A 14872-nucleotide genomic window follows, 5' to 3' on the forward strand; every position below is an offset into this window, starting at 1 on the left:
TTATTTGAGGATTGTCTTTGCAACATTCCTGCCTTACTGTCCACATTTTGTAAAAAATGTGCATAAGTATAAACCATTCCAGTCATGTACCTGATAACAAAGTGTGTAATTTTGTTGCCTGCTAAGCAACATAAGTTATTCTGTTAGATAAGACAGGTATCACCCTCAGTAATGTTTCAGCTTACTTTGCAGAAAATGCAGTTATGAAAAAGCAAGACAGGTGTTCCAGGTGTGGCTTTTGTGAACTTGACAGATATTTCCCTTTCTCAACTTTGTTGTTCTACACACTTGATTGTTTTTTTTTCTTTTCTTCAAGATCTTTTCTGTGTAACATATTGTAGTAGTTAAAAATCCAAAACAAATTTAATTTTTATTTACCTCATGCAGTGTAATCCTTTCTGTGAACACTTATTACAGATTGAAAGCGATTTATATGAGGTGTTAAACCATTCCACTGGCTTAGCATCTATGAAAGAGTTTTAACTCAGAGAAAGCATGTGACTCTTCAAATCTAAACTGCCAAGAGTCCAGCTCATCTCTCTCCATGGGATTACATTGTACATCTGACAAGCAGGCTACACTGGCAGAGTGTGCCAGCAATAATCACTCTTCCCCAGAAGAAGCCAGCCAGAACTCCTTCAGAAGCTGCACTGCCCAATGCCCTGAGCCACACACCCAGCCCAGGCTTGTTGTAAAACCAATTAATAACGTACTGAAAGTACCAACACTCAAATACTTGCATAGATGGACTTCAAATTTTACAATGGACTTCTCCTATGTATTTGTGGAATAAAAAAGCAAAAACAAAGCACAGAAATTTAAAGAAATTGAAGGATTTAAAAAAGCCCATATGACATTTTCCTCTTTTGGACAAAAAGAGGAATACTGACAAGCATCACATATAGCATATATTAATGTCAAACCCAAAAAGTCACTAGGAAGGCCTACATTAGTGATGAGCTTCAATACTGTTGTTACTTACACATGGCTAAAGCAATGATAGATCAATATCTTGCTATGTGGGATACAGTATATATTCAGAATAAAAATATTTCCCAAATTTAACTGTACATTATATAGATACAAACCCTCAAGAGAAACCAATGAGGCAATATTGTCTATCTGCTTTGAGTTCTCAGTAGCTGCCTTCACATTTTTGCGGGCATCTAAACAGAAGAGTTTTAATGTAGGATGTGTTAGGATAAATACAGCTTTTTTTCCCCCTGAAAAATTCCAAGATCTTCCTTTAGACTAGAAATAAGCACAGTGGTATTTGTTTAGAAATACCAGTCATCATGAAAGCTGGAATTATTTGATGCTGAACATTGATGTATTGAGATAGTTAACACAAAGATACAGAAGAAAGTATAGACGGAATTTTTCTGAAGGTGAGCAGCACTATGTTATGTTTGAAAAACTGAGCCAGAATTAGGTGATATACAGAGTCATCACTTAATCAAAAGTTAAAGAAGTTATTTACTCAATTTTTATAATTGTATTCCAAACTTCCAAGTTTGAACATGGGTGAAATTCTCTTATAGGCAGTGGAGAGGGCACCAGGCATATACCAAATGTCTCCATATTAAAATTTCCATCACAAGTATCATTTACAGTTCAAAAGGAAAGACTGTGGTATATGATGTTACAAAGCATTTGTTTTTATTATGAAAATACCCAAGCCTTGCATTTTTTATGAACTTGTTTTTTAAAAAAATCAAATCCATTGCACTGCCTAAGGGGTCCCTAGCTAATAGAATGCAAAGTTTCTGAGGAATGTTGATAGACATCAGATTGATCAATCAACTAGAGAAAGCAGACAGATATGAGTTGTCTGTTTAACATTTTGCTTCTGAAATAAAAACTGATTCTAATGTTATATCAAAGAGAACACAGGGATTCATTTAATAGCAGGATAGACATCAAGTCACCTCCCACCTAATAAGCTTATTCAGTATTGCCTTTGCTATTTCATCTGAAAGTGAATTTACTATTTATGAAGAAAAATTAAGTACATCTGGATATGTTAGAATGCCGAATTACAGAGAAACAACATAACAAACACACACATACAAATGAGATAAGAATAAATGTGAGGTTTTTAGTATTACACTGGGATACTAATCACTGATTCATAACATGAAGTTATGACCAAACTTTAAATCTATTTTGTGATGGAAAATATCCTAGGATCATAAACCATAGAGACTATGAAAATAGAATTTCTATGGTACTGATAATATTTTTGTAAGTTTAAACAGACTTTTATTAATTGTTTACAGCTTAAAATCAGAATTTAATATATTCAGTACATGTGGTAATGAGTTACAATTAATGAGTAATATTGTGACATTTTTCTTTAAATTTACTTCGGTGGAAATGCTATTATATAATACCTCATTGTGCGAGAAAATAAAGGTGTTTTTTTTTAAAAAAAGATTTTTTCAGTAATATGTAATTCATTGTGGCCAGGCTTCATGAACGAAGACTTGGGAAGGGCTCTACCCACATTTGCTACAAATGCACTGGTGGCTAAAAAGGCCAATACGAGACAGACAAGTCCTGTTGCAAAAGGCACAGCAGAAAGACTCCTTAGGTGGTATCGACAAGACACGATTCTTTCTGCCTTGTCTTTTCTCCTTGAGAGTGACCCTGTGTGCGTTCTCAAAACAAGCAACGTTATAGATAGTGTGTCTCCAGACCTCCCGACTGGAGGCCAGAGTAATATGTAATTATATCATTTATGTAAGCAAGTTGTGCCAGGGGAGCTTTAGAGTGGATATTTGGAAAAAATTCTTCAGTAGAAGGGTGTTCAGGTGCTGGAATAGGCTGCCCAGGAAAGTGGTTGAATTGCCACCCCTGGAAACTGTTCAAAAGGTATGTAGATATGGCACTTGGGGATAATGTTTAGCTGTTAACGTGGTGGTGGTATCTTAATATTTGGACCCAGTGATCTTAGAGATCTTTTTCAACTTCAATGATTATAAATTCTATGATGCTATGATTTTTGGGTGCATCCCATCACAGTTCATGGACAAATATGTATTCAGTTTGCCTAAGTATTTGCTCTCCTGAGTCTCATCCATCAAGGGTGTGTCTTCCTTGCTTCAGACTTTTTCTCTGGTTTCAGGTTGTTGGATTATTGAAGGACAGCCTCACCAGCACAGTCTGAAGCAAAGGTGGCATTCAGTATCCAAACTTCTCCATGTCCAGTCTCATCAAGGTTCTATCTCATTGAGCAATGGGACTACATTCTCTCTTCTCTTCCCTTTGTCACATACACGCTTACAGAAGCCCTTCTCGGTGTATTTCACATCCTTGTCATACTCAACAGCATTTGGGCCTTGACTTTCCCAAACTAATTGCTGCATTCTCAGATAGTGTCTCTATTTCCTGCCAGGTTACCTGTCCTTACTCCTGTCCTCCGTATGTTTCCTTTTTTGTGTTTGAATTTGGCCACGAGTTCCTTGATCATTCCTACAGGCCTCCTGGTATTTTTGCCTGCTCGTTGAGATGAACTGCTCGTGATCTTAGTAATCATAGACTTTCTTGGACCCTTCTTCTCTCAGGGGTTTTATCCTACGGGACTCTTCCAAGCAGATCTTATACCCCACTCTATTGTAGAAGATATGTGGGTGGTTGAAGTTCCCCACGAAGTCCAGCAAAGTACAAAATAAGGGTTGAGGTTTCAGCAGCAAAATGGAAATATATTATGTTAGATTTTACACAGTTGAGCCAAGTATGTTTTCTTCACTTGTAGTCAGACGTAGTTGTGCTATCTTGCTGGAATTTAAGCCACTCCTGGGACATTCCTTTGTTTTGTTGCACATTTATTAATAAATAAGCATGAACAGGAAATAACACCTTTTAATAAATGTCATTAAAATTACAAAGAAATTGTATACTCAAATTGAGGGCAACAAACCTGCCAGTGTATACTTCCATAAATGTATATATATATATATAAAGGAACATAAACGTACTCAAAATTAAAAATGTTAATGATAAAATGCTAAAAGCTAGCCAGAATGTATAATGAAAAAAGATCAGTAAAGTTATAATTATTTAATAGTTCAGCACTTTGGCAGTGACCCAGAAAGATCCAAATACATGTTGAACATCTCAGGGGTTTAACTGGTACAGACTAAATCTAGTACTACACACACTGCCTGAATTGGAGCAAAAGCCCTCAGCAGTTTGAAAGAGTAAGCTGTAAATTAATGATTAGTTAGTACAAATGACACTATACATAATATACTATTTATTTTTGTCTTCGTTAGTGATAGCATATCATAGATTATCAACAGAGAAGCATTCAGCGCATTGATAACTGTGCTCAATGATATAGACTGAAGGCTGGAAATGCAACACTTCAGTATTGCTGGATACAAAACTATTTTCTGCCTCTCACATATAGTCTGAATATCAGTATTATTAACACAAAGCCAAAAATTAGTATAAAAAGGAATCATGTTATCAGTTATGTAGGATTCGTCTAATGCAATACAGAAATTTACAGCTCATCTCTCCCTAGAAAAGATGTCTAAGACAGGCAGATACCCTATCTCCAGCATATAGAAGAGGAGTCACTCAAATATGGCTGTTTATATCCTACACATGCAGACAGATGATGCTGCTGATCTCATTCCTCCTCATGCTTAGATTTTCCTGTTCTGTACCAAAGCATTTGTTCTTATTAGCCTATATATTACTAAAGCCATGACATAAGACTGCATAACTGTGAAAATAAAATAATACAATTAAAATTTTGTTTTGGAACTTGATAAATTTTTTTTTGCTAACAGCAGCAAAGCTAAAGCTCAGAATTGTACGTTTAGTGAAGGGAAGGTCAGCTGAGGAACAATTAGGAGACACAATCTAAGAATTTAAATGCTAATTCAGTTAAAACTCCTGTAAATCATACAACCATGAAAATATATGCATAATCATATATATATATATATGTTATTAAACAATTATATAAACATTGCTTACATAAAATGGGACATTCACATCTGTAATACAGGGCACTTCAAAAGATAAAACTTACCTTTGAACCCAGCAGTACAATGACAAGAAAAGTGGCCACTTAAATCCATACAAGTAGCTCCGTTTTTGCAAGGTGAACTTAAACATTCATTAATTTCAACTTCACAGAAGGGACCTTCATATCCGGGCACACAATTACAGCTGTAATTATGCAAGTGGTCCTGGCAGAATCCATATTCAGAGCACTGATTTCCAATGCAATTGTCTATATCAAGTTCACAATATGTGCCAGTGTAGCCAAGGGGACATATGCACCTGTTATTGAAATGAGAAAACAGGAGAGGAGAGGCGAGGTGAGGAGAGATGAGGAGAGGGGAAAAGCACCCCCAGAATCACCAGCTTGGAATATAATGGTCCATAATGGCTATATTGTTAACAATATTCTCACTTTTAATCACTCACAGATGAATCACTTTTTTTTTCTATCTTTTTTCTTTACCTTTAGTTAGTCACTAAGTAAACTCATTTCACATAGACTGCTAGCAATAATTAAATGAAGCCAAACAATATGGAAAATCTTAGCTATTTACACAGGACAAACTAGTAGCTCTGTAACTTTTAATATTTAGCTTCAAATGAAAATATTAGAATAAAAAACTCTTATAAATATGCGCATTACACATTTTAATTATTTTTTTCTGAAAAAAAAATTAGTTACTTCCTACAATATCAGTATGAAGAAACGATATTAGATTCTGTTTGCTCTGGACACAAAAGCAGCATAAAACTGCTGTATCATTAGCAACAAAAGTTTCAATTGCTATCTAACTGAAAAAAAAGAGCATCCATAGAATTTTACAGAAATTGTTCAGGATTTTTTTCCCAAAATGTTGGATGAGATATAAATTGTTCAAGACTGGAGATGACTTTCTCATGTTTCTCTTTCTGCCTTTTTTTCATTTAAATGTGTGAATGAAAACAAATCTGGACTATCTCATAGCTAACCCATATCTTGTAGAATTAGAAAATCCCTTGTACTTAGCAATACATTCTTTGATTGATCCTTTCCTTATCATGTACAGAGGTCTCCTCACACAGGAGGAGATAATTTTACAGTAATCTTACATCTTCTTAGTCCAGAGAGATGCTATCTAGATGATGGAAAGAACTAACATGTTAAGGAAGCCTTGATTATAGTAATTTTCTCTATTGATTCATCTGGCAGAAAGAGTATTTTTCCCTTTATTTTTAACAGAAGGGATTGTTCATGTGGCTGTTTGCTTCTGTCCTGGTTTATTATCTCTGCATTTTTTATAGTAGACATATGGAAACTAAATCACTAGCTGTGAGCCCTGGAGTATAGCTAACGGACACCAACTGCTAATGGGCTTTTAGTCCATGGACCAAAAGAGAGCTTGCTTGAAGTAATCCCTCCATATCTCATCTAGAGTGGTCATGAGAGACTGAAAAAAAGTTGTTAAAATTATCAATGACTCAAAACAATTTGAGGGAGGGGAGTGGGAGGGGAGTGGAGGGGGCAAATCAGGTTCTGTCAAGGTGGAATGGTGCTCTACCCTCATGCCCCACCTCCTTGAGAGCCTTTAGTGCACCTGTCAGCCACTGACACACCTGAAACCCCATACCACACCCCCTGGAGCCCCTAACCCAGATCCCAAACGGCTGGCAGATCAAAAGCCCCACCTGGGGGGGTTGGCCACAGGAGTCCATAGTAAGTAAAACCCACACCACAAGACCTCCTCATGGTCATGGTCCTATTGTCCTTGGATTTGTAGTAGCTAGTTCTACATTGGGTCTAAGGCAGTAGCTATAATTCTCTCTCTTGCTCACTCTCTCTTTTTCTTCACTTCTTCTTCTCCTAATTCCCTTTTCCTTGATTTGGTTAACTTAAACTTGGATGGGTTGGAATTTGCTAAGTCAATGCTTTGTGAAATATTTGCTTTAAACTTTTACCAAGTTCCCTTATTTTCTAAAGTTTGGTAGTAAAAGTGTGTTATTTTGACCTCCTGGAAACATTGTCATATTTTTCCCATGCATGGCCCCAAGGTCTAAAAGAACTGAAGTCCACTTTAATAAATCCGTTGGGTAGGTTTTGGGACCTTATATCTTTTTGACATAAAACTCTTTTGATGAGCTTGTGAGGTAAGCCTGGGGTCTTCAGCACCGCTGTTTTTGCTTTGCAGATCCATTGCTACTGCAGTACCTACTCAAGTATTCTCTCTTCCAGCCTAAACTTCTTAGCAAAGGAGAAATCTTCCCCTCCTCTTGAGAGCTTCATTTGATTGCATTTCTCATTTTTTAAAGGAGTGCAGTTCAAAAAAATCTTTTCATACATTTACTTTACTGTGCACAGGAAGTTGGGAGAAGACACAACTGGGACAGGTGACCCAAATGGACGAAAGGGATATTCCAGATCATACATCGTCCTGCTCGGCATGTAAAGCCGGGAGGAAGAAGGAAGAAGTGGGGGACATTTGGAAGGATGGAGTTTGTCTTCCCAAGTAACCATTATGTGTGACAGGGCCCTGCTTTCCTGGAGATTGCCAAACACCTGCCTGCCATTGGGAAGCAGTGAAGTAATTCCTTGTTTTGCTTTGCTTGCATGCGTGGCTTTTGCTTTGCCTATTAAACTGTCTTAAACTTAACTAATGATTTTTCTAGCTTTTACCCTTCTGATTCTCTCCTTCAGCCTGCTGGTGGGGGAGTGAGCGAGCAGCTGTGTGGTGCTTGGCTGCTGGTGGGGGTTAAATCACGACATTTGCAGCTAAATGTAAATTTCAACTTATATAAAATTTCATTATGCATAAACATTAAAAGTACATGCACTTTAACACTTTTGCCCTTATCAGAGGGCTGACCTGGCTGTGCACTGACACCTCAGTGCAGTGGCTCAGCCCTGTAATGGCCTGGGCTGGGTGTCACTGGTTTAACTCCTGTGCTGGAGCCAACGGCTACTGCCCCTCCTGCTCCAGCTTCAGCCTCTCTGGCATGTGTGTAGGACACTTCCCAGCAAAAACCAGGAGATGCTAATGACACCCCCCCCATCCTCTTTCTTAAAGAGGACTAAAATGTCAACCTTACAAACTGGGAGAACGTTGAAAGGATGAGCATGGTCCCAGAGAAAAGCAAGATATGAAAAATTTTGTATTAATATTAATGGGAATAACAGCACTTTCTTAGCTTCACATATGTACTCTTTCACCCATAGCAAAATTTTGAGTGTAACAGATCCTAGGAGGGAAAACAAATACCTCAATGCTTTTGCTACAAACATGGATTTTGGTAGTGGGTAGCAAACACTAGCCACAGTGACCTTATTGTGGATTGCTGTGCTCCCACACATCATGCAGACAATTGTATGTTTCTACTCCACTACCTAAATCTAGATTATGTTGCCCAATAATTTGATATGCCTGTAAAATAAATGTTAAATGGAGATGCAGATATGTCAGGCATGGAATTTAGTCTAAGAAGGAATGTTTTACTGAAGTGCTTATGGTTATGCCATAGCTGCAATGTGTTCCTACCAACATGCAGTAGGATATAGCTTTTTATCACCAAAGGTCTGGAGCAGTAGGTGTGAGGGCAACCAAGTTAGTACTAGTTAACCCAGCCAGCGCAGTTGTCACAGTGTCACAATAGACTTTCTGCACTAAAGATGTAGTGTGATTTGTGTGCTATTGAATAAATAACTGTGTACGTCAGATGGATCTTTAAAATGACTGAAAAAAGCCAAAGACCAGACTGAAGATCCGGCTTTGCAAACCTGTGCTAGGGGATGACCCAGATATTTTCTCTGTCAATATAGGAGACATATAGGAGCACTGAAGCCTGGCATAAGCAAAGATTTCCTGGAGTCCCTCTACTTTGTTTTGTAAATATTTATTATTTAATATTTATTGTTATTATCTAAATATATTTATTATTATTAGTCTAAGCAGATTAACTGCATTTACTCAGTATTAATTATTTTGCTTTCCAATTGAAATGTGAACTGCACACACATTCATAAATAGTCAAAAAGGTTATTTAGTTTCACTTTTAATTTTTATATGTATCTGTATTCTCTGCAGAAAAGCTGTTGTATAACTTATTGCAGAGATATTCCCTAAGAAATTGTGACATATATTCACCTACCTTTGGAGCTGTAGCAAAGGGAAGAAGAGTATTTCTCCTCTTTTTCTAGTGGAAGAAGCTTATTGCTACAGAAAACCGTGTATATCACAGTACTAAGTTTATATGACACTGCCAACTAGGTCCTGCAGTCAAATTGCATATATCATATATAATGAATAAAGTAAAAAAGAGAAAATTAGATACCAAAAGTAATCTAATCAAACAGCTTATTCATTCAGCTGGAAGAAACTGGAAAAAGTTAAAGGCGAATAAAACAATAAAAGCTTTAAATTTTGTTATATTCAGAAGTTGTCTAAATTATGTTTTCTTTCACAATCTTACTGGCATCATGCAAAGAAATGTTTCATTTCTAAAGCATTTTACTCTACAATGTGCCACTTTACTCTTTCCTACTGAGATTAATTCAACTTTGAATTGTATGAGCTGATATTTATATACTGAATACTGAAGAATGAGTCGGCAATTCAAGTTTTACCAAATCTAATTCCTTAATGGTAAGTTTTCCAGCATAAAAAGTCATGAAATGCTGATCTCAGAGTTGTAGCTATTGACTAAAATACATTTTTAAAATATATCAGTTCATCATGACCTTTTAGACAGTGGTAAATCCTCCAATACAGTTGTTAGATTAATACAAGTCTTAATCTAACAGTTCTCAGTCCTTCTTTCTGGGCTTTCCTGGGGTTGTAAGTGTAGGACTTCATCTGAACATACTGGACTGAAGAAACAAGAAACAGGACATGTAATGGAAACTACCCAGAGTTTTAAATTCTGTGTTTTCCCTTTGTTTCTCCTTTTCACTACATAAACTACAGTAAAATATCTATTATTATTATCATCTTATTTCAGTTAGCATCTTAGTTGTCCAAAATGTAATGTTGACAAGGAATAAACGTACAGGGGTGAAGAAAACAGACTAATAAATCCCCCCTTGGATTTCAAAACAGGAGGATATACTCCCTGAAGATTTCTTTCACTTTAAGTATTCATTAAATGCTCGTCATTGAGCCATATTAGCTCAGTTCTCTCTTTCTTCTCCTACACAGAAAGTAATGAAACATACAGGTTTTTTCTAAAGTAAATTCTAAATGTTTTCATTTTAATGTAGCAACACTGTCTATTTACTGAAGCAAAGAATCTTATTCATCTTTTTTTTTTTTTCAGGTATATATGACCGAAGGTCAAGCGATTCCTTTGCTATGTGGATGCAATTAGCCTATTTCATGGTATGTGCCAGCTACACCATCAAACCAATGGCAGGAGCAGTAATTCTTTGGAGAAGTTATCATTTTAAAAACATGCTGATTAACTTACTTTATGATATCTCAAACAGCACAGACTCAGCAGGAAGTGCAACAATTCATTAGAATTAATTAGAGGTTTTGTGCTTCTGTGATTGAGGCCACTTTATTTGTAAGAGAAGTCTCACTAAACCAAAGGAGTAAAATTCCTAAGACTTCTTACTGTGATTATATGGCTCTTAATATATAGCCTTACTGAGAATTACAGCCTATCATAGTTTTAAAGTCCCCCTCCTTCACTCAGAGCAATTCCTCCTCCTGAACTCTAAGGAATTTCTCTGCAAATATATGTATAGAAATGCATATATATATATATATAATGTATATATATATATATATATAAATATACACGTACGTGACACTACTGTCTGGAAGAGTAATTTCAAAATGGCATAAGAGAAAGAATATGCCAAGATAAGGACACAGAAAGTTAGAAAAATTACTTTCAAATGCGAAACCTGACCACCTGCAAAATGAGAGACCTTAAAAGAGGGGAATGTTCTTGAAGCTAAGCTGGATATTTTCCATGCTTTCCTCATGTTAGCATTACTATATCAAGGTACCACTCGAACAATACATTATGACTGAAGTTTAATAATTAGTTTTGAATTTAACATTTCTTAACTATGAGAAAGATCTAGAGTCTTATACTAATTTATGTTAATAAAAAACTAATACATAACATTTTGGCATACCTTTATCTTCTGCACTTATTAAGTTAGGTTTTGAATGACTGTAATAATTTTAAAAATGGATCTCTGCTGGTTTTTTAATGGCACTTACAATCTAATTCTCCATATATTCTACTGACAGTTTTCTTATGTCTTTCTGAAAATACTTTGCATCAAATACAGCTCTTATTTACGAAAAATGATACCATTTTAGGATAGAAATGCAAATTGCAAGTCTTTAAAAAAGGATAGGTGACTACAGTAGTTATGTTCAGCATTTCCTCTTGTATTCTTTTGGTTTTAATGGTGTATTGCAAAGGTGAAATTATTGTTGTTTCACTTGCTAACAATAACTTGGGAAATACCATTTTTTTTAAGGCAGGCATAGTTTAGTCCTCTAAAAACATGGTTCACTGCAATTAGGAAATGACCATGCTCTTTCATCAAAACAGGTATTATACATGCTTTATCTTGACAAAATAACCAATTGTGTTCTTGTGGGGTCAGGTACTCCATTAACAAAACTGACCATCTAGGATTTGGATCTTAATGGTATGTGTTCTTGTTCCTTAGATAAAATGACTGAACTGTCAAATGATTTGTCTTTTAAAGACTAAAAAAGTAAGAAGCAAGTGTTTTCTGTCAGTAAACTGAGTCTGGGTTAACAAGCTAAAATCATAATTTCTTTTTTACCAAAATCTTCAGACCTACTAATTTCTCAGTAAATGCTGGTGGATTTTGTAAGGTAAACATGGCTTTGTACTTCTATCAGAATTATTTTCCTGATATAGACTGGAAAAACACAGATTTATCAGCCAAATAAAGAATATGGTCCAGTTATTTGATACAAGAGTTGATTGCAAGCTGGGAAAAAGGAAGGATTCTGTGACAAAAATTCCTTTTAACTCTGCTATACTGAGAATCATATACTAATCTGTATTTTTGTGCTTATTTGGTGATTTCAGTTATTTTTACAGGAGATACTATAAAAATAGCGATGGAGTGGAAGAAATTTTTAATTGTTTTTATTTTAATGTTTTACACTATTGCAATCTTTCCTAGATAGAAACTCTAAAGCATATTAATTACAGTGCTTCTAAGTCTAGGACACAGCATAGAATTAAAGCCTTTCCAAATACATTCACACATATTATGGAGTGATTTTCATTATTCTAAATTTTTTAGAGGAAATATAAATAATTCAAGTCTGATAAGAACTACTAAACTCTGCTTATTGAAGAAAACCTTTTCCATTTATTTTTTCACCATACTTTGTAAAATCTCATTTTCAAATATCTACAGCATATTACAGCTCACTAAGGAAAACACACACTTTATGGTTTTGTCAATATCTAAAATGCTAATAAGTTATAATTCAAATTTTAATAAGAAAAGTCACTATATGTCCCAGTCCAGGCTTATAAAGTGTTTGCCACTTACTAAAATAGATTATTTGTTTATCTGAGATTTTGCATAGTTGGTTTAACTGTTACCAGCAAAGAGGAATATCTGTGAGTCCTTCCTGTGCAACACTTTGTGCTACATAGTGTTACTGAAGGTACATCCTTATTGAAAGCTAGTATTATGGTATTTTATAATATGAAAATAATATTACTGCATTAGCAATTCCTTTTGTAATTCTTTTGAAAGGAAAAATATTTTTATATGGCATAAACTTCTTTATGAAGGCATCATGTTAGTACCTGTATTTATTAATTCCATCTTCACATGTGGCTCCATGTTGGCACTGGTTTACCTCACACTCATTAATATTCTCTAGGCATGTTTTTCCTGTCCATCCAAGAACACAGACACAGTGAGGTCTCTGGTTTTCTTCATCGTAGAAGCAACTACCTCCGTTTGCACATACCTGAAGATGAAAATGACAAACACATTGCATGGCCAGGTTTTGATAGTGAGAGGGCTATAGAGGTGGTTTCTCTGAGAAGCTGCCAGAAGCTTTCCCCATGTGTGACAGAGACAATGCCAGCTGGCTCCAGGATGGACCTGATGCTGGCCAAGGTTGAGCCCATCAGTGACAGTGGTAGTGCCTCTGTGATAACATATTTAAGAAGGAAAAAAAGTTATTACACAGATGTAATTGCAGCCAAAGAGAGCAGTGAGAATAGGTGAGAAATACAACTATGCAGACATCATGGTCAGGGAAGAAGGAGGGGGAAGAGGTGCTTCAGGTGCCAGAGCTGAGTTTCCCCTGCAGCCCGTGGTGAAGGCCACAGTGAATCAGCCTGTCCCCCTGGAGACTACAGAGGTCCACGGTGGAGCAGAGATCCATCTGCAGCCTGTGGAAGAGACCCATGCCTGATCAGGTAGATGCCCAAAAGAAGGCTGTAAGACTGTGGGACATAGTAGGTTGACCAGCTGGAATAGGTTTGCTGGCAGCACTTTTAACCCCATGGGAGAGCCATACTGGAGCAGTCTGTTTCTGAAGGATTGCACGCTGTGGAAGGGACCTACACTGGAGCAGTTCAGGAGGAACTGCAGCCCGTGGGAAGGACTCACATTGGAGAAGTTTGTGGAAGACTTCCATGGGAAAGACCCCACCCTTGACCAGGGGAAGGACTTCTCTCCCTGAGGAGAGCAGCAGAAACAACATGTGATGAACTGACTGTAACCTCTATTCCAAATATCCCTGCACTGCTGTGGGGGAGAGGTGGTAGAAACTTAAACCCAGTCTATTGGATCTGGCTGAGATGGAGTTCATTTCCCCCATAACAACCCTCAAAGCTGTGTTTTGCATTGGTATCTAGAAAGATGTTGATAACACACCAGTGTTTTGGCTGCTGCTGAGCCGGGCTGGCACAGCATCAGCACTGTCTCTCAACATTCCCCACCACCCTATCCAGGAACTGGGGGTGGGTAAGGTCCTGGGAGGGGACCCAACTAGGACAACTGACCCAAATTAACCAAAGGGATATTCCATACTATTTGATGTCAGCTGAGATATAAAAGCTAAGGAACAGAGGGAGAAGTGGGAACATTTGTTATTTACAAAGTTTGCCTTCTGGAGCAACTGCTATGTGTGCTGAAGCCCTGCTTCCTGGGAAGCGGCAGAACATTGCTTGCTGATGGGAAGTAGAAAATAAGCCTATTTTTTTCCCCTTTGCTTGTATGAGCACAAACTTCCACTTTTGCTTTGGTAAACTGCCTTATCTCAGCCTACAATGACATGGAGTTGTTATACATCTTATTTTCTCTCCCATGTCCTACTGGGAAGGAAAGTGATAGAGTGGCTCTTTTCCAAGGAGTTTAATTGAATAAGCAGTTGGTAATAAATATGGTTATTTAATCTTTTTATGTTGTAATATTAAAAAAAACACATCTCCAAGAAACTAAAACACTAAATGTTATTAAATCAATGTATCAGTTTATCATTTAGTCGGGAAGATGTATTTATTATTTAATTTAACAGTATCACTTTCATAACTGCCTTTAAATTCTGCCTGTTTCAGGACGGATGATAGTGAACTAGCCTGTTATTTTTCCATTGAAAAAATAGAGCAATTGTTCCTGCGCTTAAAATCTGTATAAAATGTCACTAAATTTTTGGCTATTAGGAAAAAAAAGACTGAATTTTTTTTCATGTTAATTATAATGCTGATTCACAATCTATCCTTGAATGTTTTTATATATATATATATATATATATATATAACATCTGTACTCTGGGAGGATCAGCAGCTTCTTTCTTTTCAATCTGCAGATTGAGAGATTGGTAAACTTAAGACTGGAACTGCCTTT

The 14872-nt window shown here is 36.5% G+C and overlaps 1 protein-coding gene across 1 annotated transcript in view; it reads right to left on the reverse strand.

Annotated features, from left to right (window-relative positions):
• The window catches only part of LOC113982944 (protein eyes shut homolog), a gene marked incomplete at its 3' end in the record, with an annotated part of 505234 nt that overhangs the window by 398244 nt on the left and 92118 nt on the right, over window positions 1-14872 (reverse strand). The window contains exons 10-11 of the mRNA XM_039383315.1: window positions 12817-12983; window positions 5048-5301 (exon numbers count right to left, since the gene is read on the reverse strand). Of these exons, the coding sequence (XP_039239249.1) occupies window positions 5048-5301; window positions 12817-12983 (421 nt within the window). The remainder of the gene's footprint in view (window positions 1-5047; window positions 5302-12816; window positions 12984-14872) is intronic.

Source organism: Pipra filicauda, unplaced genomic scaffold, assembly GCF_003945595.2.
Source record: "Pipra filicauda isolate LSUMZ 115617 unplaced genomic scaffold, ASM394559v2 scaffold303_size993520_pilon, whole genome shotgun sequence".
NCBI lineage: Eukaryota > Metazoa > Chordata > Aves > Passeriformes > Pipridae > Pipra > Pipra filicauda.